This window comes from Euphorbia lathyris, chromosome 5, assembly GCF_963576675.1.
Source record: "Euphorbia lathyris chromosome 5, ddEupLath1.1, whole genome shotgun sequence".
Lineage (NCBI taxonomy): Eukaryota > Viridiplantae > Streptophyta > Magnoliopsida > Malpighiales > Euphorbiaceae > Euphorbia > Euphorbia lathyris.
The window spans coordinates 26,193,565-26,214,696 of record NC_088914.1 but is presented as its reverse complement, the minus strand read 5'-3'; the positions used below and the strand labels follow the sequence as shown (position 1 = coordinate 26,214,696).

The 21,132-nt window shown below is 33.6% G+C and overlaps 1 protein-coding gene and 1 long non-coding RNA gene across 4 annotated transcripts; one reads left to right on the top strand and one right to left on the bottom strand.

The window, feature by feature from the left end:
• The first annotated feature begins 1,532 nt into the window (after positions 1-1,532).
• On the top strand, positions 1,533-4,118 carry LOC136230534 (uncharacterized). 3 transcript variants are annotated; one of them, XR_010689439.1, is made up of 7 exons: positions 1,533-1,672; positions 1,805-1,882; positions 2,501-2,794; positions 3,212-3,280; positions 3,355-3,419; positions 3,523-3,584; positions 3,866-4,118. It is a non-coding gene; the product is annotated as an uncharacterized lncRNA (long non-coding RNA). The 3 variants fall into 3 exon arrangements; XR_010689438.1 differs by having other exon boundaries at positions 2,497-2,794; XR_010689437.1 differs by having other exon boundaries at positions 2,563-2,794; positions 3,866-4,117.
• Positions 4,119-15,215: 11,097 nt separating this feature from the next.
• On the bottom strand, positions 15,216-20,724 carry LOC136228661 (uncharacterized). The gene is made up of 8 exons (XM_066017107.1): positions 20,468-20,724; positions 20,160-20,258; positions 19,880-20,011; positions 19,584-19,685; positions 18,794-18,859; positions 18,394-18,499; positions 18,257-18,314; positions 15,216-18,097 (listed from the first exon to the last, which is right to left on the bottom strand). The coding sequence occupies exons 1-8, from the start codon at positions 20,625-20,627 to the stop codon at positions 15,965-15,967; spliced, it is 2,856 nt and encodes a 951-aa protein (XP_065873179.1). The 5' UTR covers positions 20,628-20,724; the 3' UTR covers positions 15,216-15,964.
• Between the last annotated feature and the right edge of the window lie 408 nt (positions 20,725-21,132).

Here is a 21,132-nt window from a genome sequence, read left to right as displayed (position 1 = left end):
TGCATAATATTTTCCCCAAACAAACAGGGCTTTTGTCTTTATCTATGTGTTTTTTTAACATTCCAATGTTTATTGTCCAATAGTTACATGAGAGAGAATTTTTTTTAAGTTAACCAATGCAAATTTATTAATTTGACTTAACATTAATTATATTTCTTAATTTATGTAAAAATCTTTTAGAATGATTTATATTATGAGACGGAGGTAGTATTTTTTTATAGGTCAGCATGTATGTGACTATTTTTTCATATAACATAAATGTATCATTTTTGTATTCTTTTTCACTAGAAATGTTGTATCTTTTTCCTTTTTTCCATTTTTATTTTTCTAAATATAACATTAATGCATCACTAAAGGACAAACCGAGTTCATTATAGGAATAAGAAAACTTGGAGTTTCAAAATAAAACATTCAACAATTAGTTAAACTAGAAGATTGAGTCAACGTATGAATCACTTCGTTTCGTTTGTTTGTCATCTTTTAAATCTGATTGAAAAACAAGTCATTTTGTAGCAATAAAGCAGTGTAGGGATCCTCTAGAGTTGAAAAGCCTCTAGAGTTGGTGAAGTTGTAATCTCAACCATTAATTACAACATTAATGGATGAGATTTAATTGATAAATTTTAATATTTAATTAGTTATTTATTGATCAATCAAATCTCATCCATTCATTTTGTAATTAATGGTTGAGATGTATATAACTCCACTAACTCTAGAGGATCTCTAACCAATAAAGCACGACATTTTATAACAATAAGGCATGACATTAATGAATAATACCACTTAAATTTGGACAATTCGCATTGATAGAACATAATAGCATCCATCACCAACTTAGGTTCAAATATCACTCGGTGAAATCCTAAAGAAATTGCCCAGCCGGTAGCTTGAAGAACAATCAATGCTTCACAGACTATTATCTGATATCCTTTGTCTGTGGCCGGTGAAACACCATTACAACCAAGACACATACTGAATTTTAGTTTATTATGGTTTCCACAATAACAACAGGCTAGAGATGCTTTAATATAGTATCTAATCGCATCATGATTTTACTTGTTCGGATCATTAACCCTCTAAACATATGCATATCACTATACTATAGGATACTCTATTAAGTAAATTTTACATAAGATAAAATGAACTCAATACACTACAAGAAAAAACGCTATCACCGACGGAATGGACCGAGGGAATTATTTGTGTCAGAATTTTTTTACATCACTGACGGAACACCGACGGTAAATTAGTGTCGGAATTCACCTACACATTAACCTACACATTCTTAGAATGTGTAGGAGATATTTGTCGAGATTTTTCGTACCTCAATTACCAACCCGTTTTGTAAGTGATTTGTATTGTCGGTGATGACACCAACAAGTGGAGTTATTCACCGACAAATTTAAGTGTAGGAGACTAAAATAAAAAAATAAAAAAAAATTATAATTTTAACAGAATAAAAAAAATAAAAGAAAACTTTGGACTATATATATAGTATTTTATTACTTTCTTCTAAACCCTAACCTCATACCTCGTTATAGCAAGAGAACGCCCCCACACCCAAATCTCCTCCTTGCCATCATCATCGGCGCCTCTTCCCTGCCTTACCTCATGGATTCAGACTGTTAGGTCACCTCTGCACCATCTTATCTCCATGATTTATTCTCTCCAGGTATGTTTTACCTTTCTCTCTTTTGAACTGCTGCAATGGCGGAGATGGATACGTATAATAGGGTTTAGGGTTCATCATATATCCGTTTATGGCTATTTTTCCCCAATTTATGTGCTTTCTTGGTATTTTCAGTTAATATACTCTTTCACTGCTTCTATTTGCTCCTTCGAAGTTGCTCTGCGCTGCTCTGGTCTGCTTTCCTCTGTTCAGGTAATCTTTAACCTTATTCTGTTAATCTCTTCCTTTGTTTGGGTTGGCTGCCGTATTTGCTTAAATAAATGACTTAATTCACAGAGTAATCATTGTTGTTGGTATTGATTGTTATTTGATATCTATTTATGAATATTTATTGTTGAGGGTTCAACTACTGTTGAATAGAGTTAATAGCAAATAAATGGTATTCATTCTTGTGGGATTATCTGATATAATTGCCAAATTTGTTTGCTAACTCCATGTTTGCTGTGTTTAAGAGCTCAATTAATTGCTTCACCTCTAAATCATACATTATATTTTTCAAGGTTATGCTAGAACGAATCAAATTTTGGATTTCAACTGTCAGAACCCCTCAATGATGCCAGACTAATGTCATGTACAAATAAAAACATAATTTAGTTCTAAACAGATTGTTTAAGCATCTTAAGCACCTTTTAAGATCTAACATAATTTAGGTGTAATTTGGAGACTGAACATTGTTACTTTTCAATATTGAGTCATATGGGAAGTGTTAATTAATTACACTATAGGGTTGTTTGGTCCATTTTTTGTTGTTTTAATGCATTTGGGTAGCCTTTATACAATTTGGTTTTGTTTTGGGACTTGTGGAGGTAGTTTTGTTAACAAATAACATGACCTGATGGAATCTCTCCCCAACATCTTGGTATCGGCCTCAGAGGCACTAAAAGGTCTTGTCGGAGGGAAAGCACATCGGCAATTGGAGGCGGAGGCACAACTTGAAGTCCGCCACCTTCTTCTCCAGAAAATCAATTCCAAGAAAGGAATGGGAAATCGTCAAGGATGACTTCTTTGTTGGCGAAACGAAGGGCGCTACAGCGCATGCGCCTGTGATTCTCTAAGCCGGTCTGGATTTCCAATGCTTCGGTAAACAGGTCGACGGTGGACTAGGTAATTGACCTTTAAGGATAGCCTCGGGTTTGTTTCCTCTCCTGCTAGGAGGAGCTTTTTGCACATGTTTTATACTTTGGCATGTCATTTTTACACATTATATGACTACTTAGCACTAAAAAAACATAGAAAATATATAACCATAACTAGCATGCGTGATATGTTCTGATTTTGGATAATCTATTCTTAGCCAGCATAGTTTTCTTGTTTTGATAATCTATATTTTTGATTTCGCTTCATTTTCTAAATGCTCCGTTCATTTTTAATCAAATTTGACATATATGCCGATTTATTGATGATATTGGGACTTTAAGCGCTGAGACTCCACAATTATTAATTGCTGATGGCATAATTTTAGTTCAGCTAATGTTTAATTATTGTTTGTCAATTACTTGATATAAGCTCATCTGCTTGCAGATGTCCTGAGTTGAGAAGGCTTAGCTGAAGCAGAAAAACTCCATAACAGATGAAAATTGTCTAAAAGCGGTAAAGTGTAAATTGGACTGAACAATTTTCTTTTATTGGGATGAATATAAAAACTATATTTCTCTGCATTGTAGGAGGAAAAAAGCTTGCAATGGAAGATGTGTTCTATTATCACCATGGAATCGACGGGTTTAAATTTGTAAATTTTCTTTTAACTGATGTTATATATTAATGGAAATACATGAAAATGGAGATGCAATAAATTTCAAAAAAGCTAAACAACCTAATTACTCATCTTGCAGTTTGGAGTGTTTGGTATATGTGATGGGCATGGTGGAGTAGCATTTGCTGATTCTACTAGGAAGTTAGTGTTCTTACTTCAGTTTTTAATTTCTGCATTATATAGATTGAATTTCACATCTTTGTTTTTTTTATCAATGAGAGCTAAATTCTAAAGAACTTTTGGTCATGGTGTGTGTTTATTTTTTTTATTTTTTACAACTGACGGGTTTGAACCAATGACCCATATATTTAATAGTAAAAGATAATGAAGTTGATAGTATGTTCATGGACATTGAAAGCACCTTTCATCATTAGGTAATGTGCTAGAAAATATCAGACTCAATTTTATTTTCATATATGCAGGTCAGTCAGCTTGGAGCTGCAGCTCAAAACTATCAGGCTGCTACTCAAAATGCATCGTCCAATTCGTTTGTTCCAGAGCTACAAAGTAATGTAATATGTAAGTTATATTATAGTGCAAAAAAAGTTTGAACCAGGATTAGAAAATGGGTTGTCCTTATGACATTTACAAGAACTCTATTTTAGCTCTTCCTATGTAAATTTTCGATTTGGTAATGGAATATATTTTGTTGGGTAATTTGTTGTCTTAGAAAATGGGTTATCCTTATAACTTTGTTTGAATATTGTAGATTCAAATTATGGGTTTTATTATAATTCATATGTTGTATATATATATATATATATATATTTTTGAGTTCCCTTCAATCCAAATAAATTAATTAAAATAAAATGTAAAAATAATTTTTAAAATAATTCATAATTACCGACGCAATTGCCGACTCAAATCTGTAGGTCAATTATTTAAATAAATATTATGAAAAATAAATCACCGACATATATGCGTCGGTGATGTTGTCGGAGTGTTTGGAATCACCGAGGCAAAACTCCGATCAAAATTGTGTCGGTGACATCCCCGACACAACAAAAAAATTCTCGGAACTGCTTACCTAGGAGGCCTACGCCGACCCAACTATATTTGTCTGAATTCCGTCGGTAATGACGATCATCGACGCAAATTAAAGCTATCACCGACGGAATTTTCCGTCGGAGATAGCCTTTTTTCTTGTAGTGATAGATTATTGTCTCTTATTATTGATAAGATGTCAGAAATAACGTCTCGAGATTAGGGAAGACACCAACAATTATGTACCATGTGTGCTTAGCGACCTTAAGATGGAAAAGATACAATCTCACATTTTCCTATTGTGAGGCTCACATTGTAAAACTATTGTTTTATAGATTTATCCTTGGGACTTTTAACTCATTCCAAAAGTATGAACTTATGTAGCTATCTTGGAGGGATGCCTTCATAGGATACCGATTAGGCAAGCGAGTAAGGTTATGATGGAAAGGATGGAGTATGAGGGATAGATCTCCATGTGTTCATATATTAGAGTTCTAAGTTTCACAGTACGGATAGTTATGCATTTGTGCATAATTGCGAAAATAGAAAACTGTAGATATTAGAGTAATTATAGTGGGTGTAATATAGAATCTAGGATAAAGTATATACTTTGTTACACGTCGTGTTTCAACCAAAAGGGCTATATATATCTGTTGGTCCAAAATAAATAAATTTTATTTTCATGTATATAGAAAGCTTATATTTAATTTTAGGGTATAATTTCCAATTTTTTTAAATAAAAATAAGAAGAATAAATAATAATAATAATAAATATATGATAACCCTCTAGCTCGGCGAGTTGGAGGCCAGTCCTCGACTGGAAGCCGTTTCGGTCCATCCGACTTCTCCAAATGCACCCGAACACAACCACGAGCTAACCTACGAAGCCTAGCCTATCCCCACACCTAGGCCCAAGCCATAAAAAGTCTATCTAATCACAAGGTAGTGGGGTGATGTGGCAGGGAAGTTAGTGGTGGTTTGTGGAGGTTGAGAAAGTTAGTGAGGTGGCAAGTTAGTGGTCAAAATTAGAGAGAAAAATAAGGGTTAGTTTGTGATTAATTACTCAAATTTCCCTCTCAAAATGCTATAAATAGACCCTCTATTCTTCATAATTAGACACACACTCAACACACCCAAAATCCCTTTCTAAGGTTCCTTCCAATGCTCTCTAGTTCTTGAGTTCTTCCTTTTTGTTCTTCATTTTTCTTAGCTTTAATTCCTTCTTTTAGCTTGCCTTTAGCTTTAATTCAAGTTCCAATAGCCTCTTTCCAAGTTTTTCAATTCAATCTAGCATTCCTAAGCCTTTAGTTTGTTCAATCCTTAGCTAGAATTCTGTTTCCAAATTAATTTTCCAGATTCGCCCAATTGTTTTCAAAGCCCGATTTCGTCCATTTAAAGTCATTTTTTGCTTTCAATCCCTTCAACAAAGTTGTTCCTGACGTCCTGAGGTTCAATCTAGTATATTTATTTTCCCAATTCCGTGCCCAGAAGCTATAGTTACAAGCCAATCTTTACAGCCTAGGGTCCAAGGATGAGAAGGGCCCCAATTATAGTAATGTATTAATACCTATTAAATTATACTTGATTACAACAACAACAACAACAACAGAGCCTTAGTCCCGAAATGATTCGGGGTCGGCTAACATGAACCATCATATAAAACCGTGCAATCAAATCGTGTCAGCGACACAAATTCGCTCCCTCCACTCCGTCCTATCCACTACCATATTTTCCTCAATTCCCAGTAAACTCATATCACTCTCGATCACCCTCCTCCAAGTTTGCTTAGGTCTTCCCCTACCCCTCACCACTACATCCCTTTGCCACTCTTCGGTTCTCCTAACCGGCGCATCAAGCGCTCTACGTCTCACATGGCCAAACCACCTTAGTCGATTTTTTCTCATTTTATTCTCAATAGATGTGACCCCTACTTTTAGCCTAATTATTTCATTAGGCTAAGGTATAGCAGCGGAAATATAAAAATTTTAACCTATTTCCATTAACCATAGGATCCGTTAATCGTTATTTCATATAAAGAGGGATAAGAAGAATTACCTTTTGATGATCAATCTACCGTTGTTAATGAAGTGCCCACAACTCTTCTCCGAGTTCCCAAGCACGAAATAAAACACGGGAAGATTAATTTAGAATCAACCGTTGAATAGCAACCAAAGTAGATTGCCTCTAATTAATCAACACAAGATCAAGAATAAAAGAAATAGATGAAATCAATTGATCGGAAAGAAGCCGTAGAAAATCTCGTCCTCGAACTAGGGGTGTCGAAATTCTCTCTCTCTCTTTAATATAGGATTTCGAAAATCACTAGGGCTTGCTCTCTTGGGGATTTCGAAAATCACTAGGGGAGGGGTATTTATAATCTCTTGTATCTAATCCCTAATTAGATAGAATTAGGTTACTGAATAGGAATTCAATTCGGAATAGAATTCCTAATTATTATCTCATTATATATCTAATACATTAAGGATAATAATAATAACCTTATTGGATAATAATAGGAGTATTATAATCTAATTAAAACTCCTAACTTATTTATCTCTTAATTAATTTAATTCATAATCCTAATCCAATTAGAATTAACAAAATCAAATTAATTATTCATGTATTCTATTACATGAATTTCGACCCCCCCTTGGTCCATGGGCCTTATTAGGCTCAATTGGGCTTCCATCAATTAATTAACATCTATCTCTCTTTTAGGTTCCAAGTCTTATGTGTGACCCATTAGGTTCTTATTGCTTCTAGCCGTATGCAACGTTACTAAATTAATTTTCAAAGAATTATATTTAATCTTTGCATAACGGAATGATGTACAGAGTATGTGATTAACAAGTCCGTAATTATTCCCCCAGAGCCATAAGAAGACAGGTTGATTCTGTCGTTAACCTTTCCGTATTAGTTACAGTATAATTCGATCCTTTATCAACTACATCCTTGAACTGAATCTTATGACTATGGATGATGTCAAGTCACATATAGCGAGACGTTCGTTTTACTTGTACAGGCCGAGTCAACTCAAATAGATAGGTTAAGTGAAATCTGTATTTCAAGTCTTAAGCTATCACCTTGCAAAGATTTAGAGTCGAGTCTTCCACAAGCGATCCTTGGATGTATCTCCCATTTATCGGGAGTGATAAATGCTCAATCCAATATATAACGATCCCGCAATCACTTCCTGTGATACCCAACTGTTCACACCCCAGAGTCATCTCTGTTAAGGATCGTGTTACACCAGAGTCAAAGCGTCACATTCCGTAATCCAGAATACCAATTAATATTCCTTTGAGTCTGAGGATTAGTTATACCTATTAATACCAATGAGATGAACAAGTGACAAGGATGAATCTACCCATCCTGTTATCTCAAATCGGATCCCCAATCCTAATGAACAACTTTTCATCGGATCTATGTAACTGTCCAGATATCTGTATATATGAAGCTTGTGAGATCAGCTTTCTGTCGGACAGAAAACATTGTTACATACAAGTCTCAACAGTGATATATCAATCCCAAACATATCACTTGACTTGGGGTGGTTTTAAGTTTATCAGTTTATTATAAAGTTTTGTCCCACTTCATGCTTGTATGAACACTTTATAATCACTTTAAATAAACTTACAGATTTCCTTTTATTAGACTTTATTTAGTGCTTAAAAGGGATTGCCTTTATATAGTTATAAAACATATATCTCATTAAAACAAATGATATAAAGAACAATTCATTTACATTAAGTTCGTATCCTAGAACAATTGTCTATAGGACACTAAACCCCAACACACACATCCATCTCAACATACGCATCTCCGCCACCGACATCTTATGGATGTGGCAGTGTTTCACTGCCCAACACTCCGTACCATTATACTTGATTAAATTAAAAAAAAAAAATTATAGTTGATTAAAAACGTTGGTATTAGATTCTTTCCAAATTAGTTTTTCCAAATAAAAAACGTTGGCATCAGTTATTAAATAGTCTTTCTAAATTCCCTAATTTATCTCGGGTTCTTTCCAAATTTCCTAATAAAAACTTTGGGCATCAATTCTCTAATTATCTCAAAGTATTTCTATAATTATCTTTCCCACCTATCAATCTCAACAAAAATTTATAATTTATCTCCCCCTTTTTTAATCACACTCCAATCCCAAAGAATATTAAACAGTAATATTATCCTACATCCTCAGTTCATCTTCTCAATTCATCAGCTATATAATCAATTTTGTTTTCTAATCACCTCATTGTGAAACTTCCAACTACTAATAGCCTTTTTTGTTGTCTTTGAGAAACTCTATCAGATTCTGATTTACTCGGTCTTCAAAAACAATTTGGAAAAAACGTATCAAAATCTTCCGATTTCAAGAATTTAGACGCTAAACCTCGTTAAATGATGTGATTTTCAAATTTGGTTTTTTCATTTTTCTGTTATCATGCTTTGTATCATAAAGAGCATAAAATCTATTAGAACTATTTCATAATTTATTAAATTTAAGAAATTTGCTTCTAGAAATGCTCATAGACATTATTTTGTATAAGAAATTGGGTACTTAACCCAATATAATGTTGGGCTTATGGAGACTAATATAAATAGGCCCAACTGAAGCGATGGGCCCAACTGCAGCGATCCAACTGAGTTAGGGTTTCAGACGGTTAGGGTTTCAGGTGTATAAATGTAACATCTTTCTCTGTAATCCGTATCTCATTCATTATAGTAAATATCCTGGCTTGGTAGTGCCCCAGACGTAGTCATTCATATTGAGTGACGAACTGGGTAAACAATTCTTGTGTGTGTGCTTATTTTTCGTTTATCGTAATTTCAATTATTTCTAACATATAAAATGTTTTTATTAGATATTTTGTTAAATGTAATAAGAAAAATGTCATTTTTAAGTAATCTTCTTTTATACAATTTACTTTTCTACTTTTTTTTTTTATCTCCACTTATTTATTAGGGTCCCATTTTGTAATTCGCTCCCGAGCCTCTAAAATCTCAGGATTGGCCCTGTTGAGGGGGGGGTGAGAAATACCACTTTTATGGAGTTAAATGGGTAAATAGGACATTCGATGAGTTGGAGAGGTAAAATGATCAATTTGGACAAGTTAAGGGGACTGGGAAAACATTAGGCCAAATAAATTTAAACTTGCTGCCATCCACGAGGAAGTAAATGACAAATTGTAACCTTGAGGTGTCGTAAGTAAAGCTTTTGGCTCCCTAAAGATTAAAGAAATGGATCAAAGGGGGGACTTCCGCAACGGGCTATGCCACCCAAACCAACTGAGGGAAGTCGCATCCGTCCCATCGCAAGCACCTACAATGTCATGATTACATTGGTTTACCCTTTTTTCTTTGGTAGTTCAACGGACGGTCGTCCCTCCAACAAGAAAAGGTATAAATATTTGGGTTCGTGGAATAGAATAGCTATTCCAAAGGAATAGAATAGCAAAGAATGAAATAGAAATTCTGTAGAAATAACTATTCTTATGTTTGGTTGGTGGAATAAGATAGAATGGAATAGATAAATTTTTTATTCAAAAAACAACATTCGCCTCAAATTTCTTATTTCTTTAAAACTTTAATTATTTCTATAAATTGTTCAAATATTAAATATATATTATTTTAAAAAATATATAAAAAAAACGGAAAAATGGAAAACATGAAAGACGGAAAAAAACACGAAAAATAGAAAAAACATGAAAAACGGAAAAATTGTAAAAACACGAAAAATGTGAGGTGGAAAACAGTAAAAATACAAAATGTAAAAGCGCAAAAAACACTAAAAACACAAAAATGAAAGAAAAAAAACGAAAGAAAAGTGGAAAAAGGTGAAAACGAGAAAAACATATAAACGAGTTAACATAAAAAAAAGCAAAACATGAAAAAAAACACAAAATGTACAAACGGTAAAACGCAAAAAAAAAATGTAGAGACGTGGAAAGCTATGAAAACGCAAAAATATAGAAAAAATCCGTGAAAACAATAAAATGCAAAAAAACATAAAAAACGTGAAAAGATGTGAAAAACACGAAAATGTAAAAAACGTTAAAAACACGAAAACCTGAAAAATATAGAAAACTTAAAAATGTGAAAATACAAAAAGTGGAAAAATTCGAAAATCACGAAAAGTAAAAAAATATTAAAAACAGAAAAACATGAAAAAACACAAAAATGTGAAAAATACGTTTATAACGTTTTTTCATATTTTCATGTTTTTTGCATTTTGTTTTACGTTTTTTTTGTGTTTTGGAAGTTTTCTTATTTTTCGCATATGTTCATATTTTCGTATTTTTGCGTTTTTTCATGTTTTCCTGTTATTCACGTTATTGTTTTTTTTTATCTTCACGTTTTAGTTTTTTGGTTTTTTTGGTTTTTGGTTTTTTTGTATTTTTTTTACTTTTTCGTGTTATTAATGTTTCATGTTTTTCATATTTTTTTCACGTTTTCGTGTTTTGTTTACGTTTTTCGTATTTTTATGTTTACCGCGTTTTCACGTATTGTCACATTTTTGTGTTTTAGCATTTTTTGCGTTTTCGTGTTTTTCATATTTTCCACGCTTTTGTATATTTCGTGTTGTCACTTTTTCGCGTTATTCTTGTTTTGTGTTTTTTCGTGTGTTTGTTTTGTTTTTTTTTTTGTATTTTCTCGTTCTTCGCGTTTGTTCACGTTTTCATGTTTTTCGCATTATTTTTTGCATATTCTCATGTTTGTAATGTTTTCACGTTTTTCGTGTTCATATTTTTCGTATTTGTATATTTTTTAACGTTTTCGTTATTTTTCCATTTTTCATGTTTTTTATGATATAAATTATGGATTGACCAAAATTTATAGGATTTGAGAAAGTGACTAAAGATAAAATTGAAGATTTAATGGAGTATAATTTTGTAAATTACAAAAATACAATATTAGGAATAGATTATTCCTAACCTAAATTGAAGAATAGCTATTCCATGAAATCAAGGAATAGAGATTCCATGAATAGCTATTCCATAAAAAAAATCAATCAAAGGTGGAAATAGCTTCTCTATTCCGCGAACCAAACGAGCCTGAAAGATAAAACAGAGAATAGAAGTGGTTGAGTGAATTAAAATTAAATAGTTTGATTTTTTTGTTGTGAGGTGAAGAGGTGTTGGTTATACATCTCTATGTAATTTCCCAGAAATATCCACTACCCAACAAGCTAGACAAGTAGGTGAAGAGAACCTCATACATCCCAACTAGGTAGGTACTTTTGAAAAAACCCCCACAAACCCAAAATATTATTAAAAAAGATAACAAAAAAATTAACAAGATAATACAATCCTAAGGACAATCAAACAAAACGAAAATTCTCCACATTATTGAGATCATTATAGATAAGATAGCAACAAAAAGAAGGCGTATAATCACACTAAAAAACACTAGTAACTGAGACTCCATAAGAAGCTAACATATCAGCAACTCGATTTACTTCCCTATAAATATGAGAAATAGTAAAAGTCATCGAATTAATGTGCTTGAGACATAAAATCCAATCTTAATGAACTTCCCAAGACACAGAAAAGCTAGGCGAAGAAAAAAATTGACCCATAAATGGAATCACTTTCAATCCATAAGTTATGTCAACCATTAACTTTACAATATTTATAATATGTTATTGACAATCATGTTTTACATATAAAATCATTAACTTATTTATTTTGTTTTTCTATTTAGTTTTTTTTTTTTTTTTTTGATAAAAGTTCAATTCATTTTAATTGGATTTCTTGACATTATGTTATTAACTTTTTTTTTTGTTAGATTATTCAATTAATTTGTTCTTTTATTTCAATTGAGTTTTAATCTGAAAAAAAAAATTGAGAATGATAATTTTTTAATTAAATACGTTAATTACAATATCGAAGTTTCAACTCTATTTTCTGTATTGTTGAAAAAAAAAACTCTTTTATTATCATTTTTTTCTTTTCTTCGAATACAATAAGATGATTTTAATATTCACATCTCTTCGATATTTTTGGTACATAATTTTCGGAGACGGAATTTTCTTTTAGAGGGAAGAACTGTAACGTCCGCAAAATAATTCATATAGATATTATGCATTCATCATAATGTCTCATTCATTTTAGTATAATAATAATAAATTAAATAATAAGTTAATCCCAGTAGATAAGGATAATTATTTTGAGCTTTCTCATCATCGGAGAGTGAAGGACATGAAGAGGGATTGTTGTAATGTTGTCAATTATTTGGTTAATGTCATGTTCTTATCATATCAATTATCAGGTTAGTGTCAAATGAGTCAACCTAACTCAACTAAAAAATGTGTGTGTCGTAATTGTGTCAACCTAATCGAGTTAGTGATTTAATATTGTATTTTTGGATCATATGTAACTTTACTATGTAACTATATTAACGAGGACATTTAAAAGATAGTAGGATATGTCAATATTTCTAAATAATTAATGCAATTTTTTTTTATTAGTATGTTAACTGTAACTAGGGATGGCAACGGGTAGGGTACCCGCGGGTAATGTCATTCCCAAACCCTTACCCTTTTATTTTTTAATTACCCGTACCCGTCCCATTACCCTAACGGGTATACTTTTTGCATCCCATACCCTTCCCATTTAATTCGCGGGTACCCGCGGGTACCCTTACCCGTTAAGAATCAATAAAAAAAAATATTACAAGTTTAACAAACTATAAATTTATTAAATCATCAATCTAAAAATTGAATAAATTGAACCTTAATTAATAAAAATAAAGTAGCTTAATGGTATCACTCAATTGTTGAAAAATAAATGGTTGGGGTTTAAATTTCATGGCTTACATCTAAAAAACAATGATATTTATTAATATAATTTTTTTTTATGACAGGTAACGGGTACCGGGTACCCTAGGGGGTATTTCCATACCCGTCCCATTACCTTAACGGGTAATGATTTTGATCCCATACCCGTCCCATACCCTTTTATATAGGATACGGGTAGTCCCATTAGGGTCGGGTAGTGCCGGGTACCCGTGGGTATACTACCCGTTGCCATCCTAACTGTAACCATCCAAAAGTCTAATAATATATCATGTTTGGCTAATGTAATGTGTTTACAAGTTACATGTAAAAATATGGAAAGTTTCAAGTCGTGTTTACAATTAATAATTGCAATTTTATTACCTTTGTTAATTAAGCTGACATATAAACACATAAGAAAATATGCTAATAGTTTTAAATATTCGTATCATTTCGTGTCATTTTTTAGTTAGCAAGTCGATCCTAATCCAACAAAAGATTATGTGTCAACCCAAAAAATGGCCCATTATCTATTAAGATAAACCCAAACACTGTAATTACGTGTTAATTTTATATCGTATAACCACTCGTTTGTAAATGTGCTATCATCCTTGGAATGATGCTGGTAAAATATAGAGGAATGATATATAGAATTAGGACTTAAAGATGATATATTAATATTATTATTTTTAAACGAATCGTTGATGACAATATTGCATTAAGTTGATCCCCGACTTATCTTAGAATCCTGATTCTGCCAAGATATATATACATGGCGTGAAAGTGTTTCAATAGTCCTTTCAATTTGCATAAAATATTTTGTTAGTCTTTTAAACTTACATAAAATGTAATCAATTAATCACTCGGTTGTAAAAAAAAGTATATTAAATACAGAAGTTGTATTGCACGCGCCTTCAATGTTATTCTACCGTTACTTGATTATATTTTACGCAAGTTCAGAAGGCTAATTGAACAGTTTATACAAGTTGAAGAGGCTATCAAGATATTTTGAAAAGTTTAAGCCCCAATCAAGTATTGTTTGAGCAGTTCTAGGATTGAGCCAAAACAAAAAAAATGAAGTCCCATACTCATGTCAATATGCATATGTAGGAAGTTCATATGAGCCCCGTATAAAGTCTCCCTAGAAACCCATTATTGAGACATTATACAAATGTAAGTGACTGTAGGTTGCTACGTACAACAGCAGGAAAAGGAAGATTCCTCGGGTAATGGGTGATTAAGGTAACAAACAAATGACGTCAGCAAACAGAAGGAAGGACATACACGTGGCAAAGTGGGACCACACAAATTGGACTCATTAAAACCTATGGAATGGAATGGAATTTGTTTGGTTTGAAACCAAACCCATTAATTATGGTACATGATGTAAATAATATGATTAGTACTTACTACTCACCCGGTAGAGTGGGGCTCTTTTGTTAATAATGATTTATTTTCAACTTGGAAACTGTACACCATTAGGTGACACACTTCAATGTACTTCTCTTTTTGGCATAGGATACCAGAAATAGAAACTATTCATCCCTGTAGGACCTGCCCCATCCAATAATCAAAAAGGAAACCAGAATACACACTGCAACAGAAGCTCAAAGTTCAGCAGAATTATTGAATGCTTCTGAAATTTTACTGTTTTCATAACTTCAATTCCTGATATTTTATTTTTACTCTGTATGTGTTTCATCATTTATATACAAACGTTTAAATCCTTTTAATTCCTTAACGGAGCCCTTAATCAAAAAGCTCAATCTACAGATTTATAAATGATCAAGGTCTTAAATGGAAAAAACAAAAGATTAGGAGCTCAAGATGTAAAAAAATCAAAGTGCAGGGTCTCAAATGCTTTAATCTTATTCTGAATTGTATATAGAGGCCAATGCTAGGTGACCATAGTAAAATCTATCTACAGAACTGAAACATGGACTTCTAATTGCAGCTTTTGGTGTTAGAAAACAATAATGAATAATGACTGACACATTTTAAGGGGTAAAACTATCTACTGAAGGGGATTTTATTGGAAGTATTGACACGTGTCCTTAATGCTAATGTGAGGGATACATGTCAATATCCCAATGGGTTGGTGGGAATACCCGGTCCTCCCAATAAAATCCCCAAATGAAGACTTTATGAGACCAAAAGAATTTATATGGTTCCATAGTTGGTGAGATATCATTTAGGAAAAATTCTACAATTGTTGAGGACCATTTAGGTCGTGACATGTCAACACCACTGCTAATGTGTCATTTCCTAGGTGATCTAGGACCATTTGGTCCCGGACCATAGAAGAAATCGAGATTACAATCACCAATAAGATTAACCATTATGGTGAGGTTACCTTGATTTTGCAGGAAGATCCTCCACCACTTGGCTGTCAACAATCAACACCTCTCCAAGAAGGGAAAAACGTGAACATAGAGCAATATGGTAGGAGACAGTTATAATATGTTGGCCAACATTTTCAGGACAATGAATTCCTCTTAATGACTTCATACCCAATAGTACAGTTTTATAATAATACTTCTTTTCCACAACCTTCAAGCTAAGCTTTAATCTGGTGAGCATATATTTTTCTTTTAATGTCAACTTAGATAGGGCTAATATTACATATGGCATCAGGTGGAAGGTACAGCAATAAACCACATATATCCATCAAAGCCTCTTTGATCTACAACATTTCAAACATCAAAATCCCTCTTGAAATGACTTGCAGCCTGTAAGACTGGCCAAAAACAAAGGAGAAGCATCAAAATTTCACTTCATCTTCGTCAGAATATTTATCACCATAAGATTCATCCCAGTATGACTTGTCAAGCAGCAAGGGGTACGACTTCTCTTTGTCTAATGCAATCTCGAAATAATTGGATGACCATTTATGGGTATCAGTCATATCTTCAAATAAATGCTCATTGATTCCTATATGACTCAAATCACAATTCTCCTCTGCATCTCCAATATGGTATGAAGACAAGTGTTCACTTTGGGGACACTCGAGTGAATGAGAAGCGTCCAAACAATTATCACTTGAGCAACCAGTTACTAGTTTGCACGTTGGTTCAATACAGAAATTAAATCCAGCAGAAGGGAGGGCTTTATCAGGAAAATGCTCCCTTTCATTCAGAACTTTTCTCGTAAACCAAAGCTGGTTCAATATATCTTCCTTTGCATGGCTTGAATTGCTGACTGAAGAAGAGAACTGCAGAGACAGCAGGTTTGGAGGACGATATGAAACCAAGGATTCTGTACATAATCTACTTTCAGCAAAACTGTCATCCAAGTCCTTTTTTTGATCATCGCCATGTGAACTTGATAGAAAGCAATTCAAGCTAAGCTCTGTATTTTGAGAAGTTGGAGGATCATATGAAACCAAGGAGTCCGTACATAAGCTACTTTCAATGAAACTGTCATCCAAGTTATTTTTTTGATCATCGCCGCGTGAACTTGATAGAAAGCAATTCAAGCTAAGCTCTGTATTTTGAGAAGTTGGAGGATGATATGAAACCAAGGATTCCGTACATAATCCACTTTCAATAAAACTGTCATCCAACTTCTTTTTTTGATCATCACCGTGCGAACTTGATAGAAAGCAATTTAAGCTCAGCTTTGCATTTTGAGAAGCTGTAGATAAGTTGCTTTTATCAACCATGTTATCTGCCTCCCAGCCCAGTAGAAGACTTTGGGTCTCTTGTCCATGCAAAGGTTTGATTGGATAATGGAATTCATTTGCAGTAACACTGTCATCTAGATTCTTTTGTTGATTATCACCATACAAACTTGATAGAAAGGGATGCAAGCTCATCTCTGTATTTTGAGAACCTGTAGATAAGTTGCTTTTATCAATCATGTTATCTACCTCCCAGCCCAGTAGAAGACTTTGGGTCTCTTGTCCATGCAAAGGTTTGATTGGATAATGGAATTCATTTGCAGTAAAACTGTCATCTAGATTCTTTTGTTGATTATCACCATACAAACTTGATAGAAAGGGATGCAAGCTCATCTCTGTATTTTGAGAACCTGTAGATAAGTTGCTTTTATCAATCATGTTATCTGCCTCCCAGCCCAGTAGAAGACTTTGGGTCTCTCGTCCATGCAAAGGTTTGATTGGATAATGGAATTCATTTGCAGTAACACTGTCATCTAGATCCTTTTGTTGATCATCACCATACAAACTTGATAGAAAGGGATGCAACCTCATCTCTGTATTTTGAGATCCTGTAGATAAGTTGCTTTTATTGACCATGTTATCCGCATCCCAGCCCAGTAGAAGACTTTGGGTCTCTCGTCCATACAAAGGTTTGATTGGATAATGGAATTCATTTGCAGTAAAACTGTCATCTAGATTCTTTTGTTGATCATCCCCATACAAATTTGATAGAAAGGGATGCAGGCTCAGCTCTGTATTTTGAGAAACTCTAGATAAGTTACTTTCATCAACCATGTTATCCACATCCCAACCCAGTAAAAGTGTTTGGGGCACTTGTCCACGCAACGGTTTGATGGAATAATGGAACTCATCCAACTCTTTATGGTGTCTTGACGTGAGATGTTCATGTCTTTTGATATCTAAGTCAAGAGCTGAATCACTTTCAGTGAGCAAAACTGGAGTTGCTCTTTCATAGTCAAGCTCCATTACTCTATTGTCAGGAAAGGTTCCATAGGAATAACACTTTGGAAAGTTGGCTTCTGGGAGCTCTTTCATTCTTCGAACTTCCGACCAACAAGATGAAAATTCAACATCCAACAATGGCCCACATTCTAGTTCCATAAAATTTCTTGCAGGTGTCCATTGAGATTTATTGGGTACATTGAACTTCGGAGAAGTAAATGAACTGGATTTGGTATCAATCTCCAATGTCCCTGTCTTCAAACCCTTAAAACTCTGCAAGAGGAGGTGCTATTTTACTAACATAAAATACTTCGTCCACTGCAAGAGGACGTACTATTTTACTAACATAAAATACTTCGTCCACTGCAAGAGGACGTTCTTTTTTTACTAACATAAAATACTTTCTCCACACAGGTGGTCAAACAATCATACCTTGTTTTCGTTGCTCTCAGGAAACAGCTTTCTGAGTAGCACAGAGACAGTGTCATGCCTGAGAAAAATTTCTTATCCAATCCATGATTACAGAACAATGAAAAATGGAAGGGCTTAGTAATGATAATGTGTCTAACCCCTTCGAGAAGAGTTCGTCAGCTTCCAGAGATAAGGTTTTTGCAACCACTTGACTTAGTTTGTGCCTTTTTCTAGAGAAGACGCCAGCATTCTTGCATGGAGCCCCTGAAGATCTGAGACAGTTATTTTGCCAGCTACTACGGTTTCATCTTAAAATTAAATCGCTATATTAAGATCACCTATTATCACAGAAAATGGATAATAAATTAATAATAATTCATTATGTTGCCAAACAAAATGGATATGAAGAATATGAGTCAGAAGAGTATTTAGATAACTCGCAAACATCAAATGATTCATATTTTCTTTGGTCACCTCATAGCATGGGAAACAAGTACAAGTTCAAATTCATAAGACTATTCTGAAACTAAAAACAACGCCAAGGTTTTAACAAACTACCGTATTGGTCCATGTTTTCCTGCAACTTGCAAATATCTGCAGAGGTTGTGCCAGCTCTCTTCGTGTCTACCATTATCAACAATAAATCAATTACTTTCAGGTTTCAGGAAGACTGGAATGAAACAATTTAGAACAGAAAATTTGATGAGGTACATTTAATTGAAACAGAGTACAATTAAATTGGAAAATTGATGACAAATATCACTTCACTACTTGTAAACAAGAAGAAGAATAGAAGAACAATAAAATATTAAAAAGAACTGCCATCAAAATTCAACATGTTTCATAATACATCCACACAGGGTCAGAAATGGATTCCCAGAGAAGCATATCAGTTACACAACTCAATGAAATAGTTCCAGATATTCCTCTAGTTAGATTATTGGCAAAAAAGCAAGTTTGTGGACATGCCAAAGTTCAGTTGCAAGAAATCATCAAACGTACTTTCCATTTCCTTTTCGATTCTTCCTCAATATTCAATACACAGCAAAAATGAACCAAGGCAAAACACATCATTTGGCACCTCAATTGTCCATTTATGATTAATCTTATTGAGTTCCAATCTTTCGATAGTGTTCTATTGAGCATACTTCTTTTACTAATCTTGAGCTCAACAAAACACAATGGTCTGGCAGTATTTACAGTCTTAGTTAGAAGAATCCATGTCAAGAAAAATAATTATGCAGAGGTTATTCGAAGTATAGGGATTCAATATAAGAAAAGTAAGGGCCAAACAATATGTTTTTATAAAGACATTGATATAATCTCCCATGGCAAGATGGAATCATACCTGACTTCCATGATGCATTATCAGGTGGTGAGATGCACGGAGATAAATTATCAGGAGTTACATTTTTAGTCAACGAAGGCTTCGAATCCTTATGGCTACTCTCTGCAAACAGGTGAAAGCAGATATAGGAACAGATCTATTGAGAAAATGCAGTAGAAATGATGGAAATGAAGAAGCCTTTCTCAGCACACGGATGGTGATGTGAAGGATAGCAGATATGAGGAGAAGAAGCAAGGCTGGAATCTAAAATACTGCCTACCGCGTGCTGTGTGTTTGTGTGTATTACATCTATCTACCTCTAGAATGGTGACTCGCTTTCAAGTTGACGGATTGAATTTTATCTTGATGCGGTGGATGTGAATGAAATCTATGAGCATCATCCTTTAATTTCTTAAAGAAAGCATATTCTGATGTTTTGGGGTCACCAGCTGCAATTGCATTAATTAGTATTTCACAGTCAATTTACAAGTATCAAATGGCACTGATATCAGTAATAACATTGCCATGGAAAATTAACAGATAACATCACATAATTCATATAACTGCAATTGAGTACTTGGAAATAGCAAAACTCACATCTTGGATCCTCATTTTTCTCCTGAGGGACTGAAGCAGATTCCTGTAATTTATAGCTATCTAGGTCTGTAAACTTTACTCTTTTGTTGCATCCAATACCTACAAGGAACATAAGCAAGAAAAGATTCTTAGCTAGACCAAACAGAAAACCAGGCAATCTATCTCAAGTACCAACTAATTAAGATAAAACAGATGAATCTCAATCAACCGTCAAAAAGCCAACAAAGTAAATTCGCGGGAAAACTTAGAGAAATTTCAACAATAATTTCTAATGATTCATGTAAATTCCAGAAATTAGAAGGGATTACCTTGGGTTCCCGGAGATGGTAAATCGTTCAATCGGGATTTGGAGCCAAAAACTCCATGTGAACCTTTGTGAGATGAAGGCCCAATACGAGATGAATGTTCACTGTTAACTCGCCAACCTTTTCTCTTCATTGAAGTTTCTGCATCTACCTTTACGGCCATCAACTGATTCAACGAAAATCCTACCCTCTCATTCACTGCATTAACGACATATCTGGATTCTTGCAAAGAGGGAGCGAGAGAGAAAGAGAGAAGTATATCCCGATCTTTTCAGGCGCGAATCGATTTAATTTTGACTTCTTATGTATAATAACTACGTTTAATTACACCCTTAGTCCTCCAAAAAATCAGAAATGAAACATGATATAAAACTGATTTTTTTTTAACATTAAAACCATTTAATTTTACATTTTATTTCTCATATGACGTTTATCAGATTTTTACAATAACACTCACTCAACAGAACACATGAATAACACCTAAACTAAATTTTTAGGTGTGGATTAAAAAATAATAATAATAACAATAAGGGTACCATCTTGAAAAAAAAAAAATTTACCGTGTGACCACTTATTCCTACCAACTAGCTTATTTGACTCCTTTTCCATGGTGATAATATTCACAGAGCTTCCTGTATCAATGAACACTCTTCGGAAAGTAAAATTTT

Bases quoted from the DNA above. Each gene is read 5' to 3' on its own strand.
- LOC136228661 (XM_066017107.1), bottom strand. From the start codon at position 20,627: ATGGCCGTAAAGGTAGATGCAGAAACTTCAATGAAGAGAAAAGGTTGG. The intron at 18,860-19,583 runs GTATGATTCCAT...TGATAATGGTAG, and splicing joins TAATGCATCATGGAAGTCAG to ACACGAAGAGAGCTGGCACA. The intron at 18,500-18,793 runs GTAGTTTGTTAA...TCAGATCTTCAG, and splicing joins GGAAAACATGGACCAATACG to GGGCTCCATGCAAGAATGCT.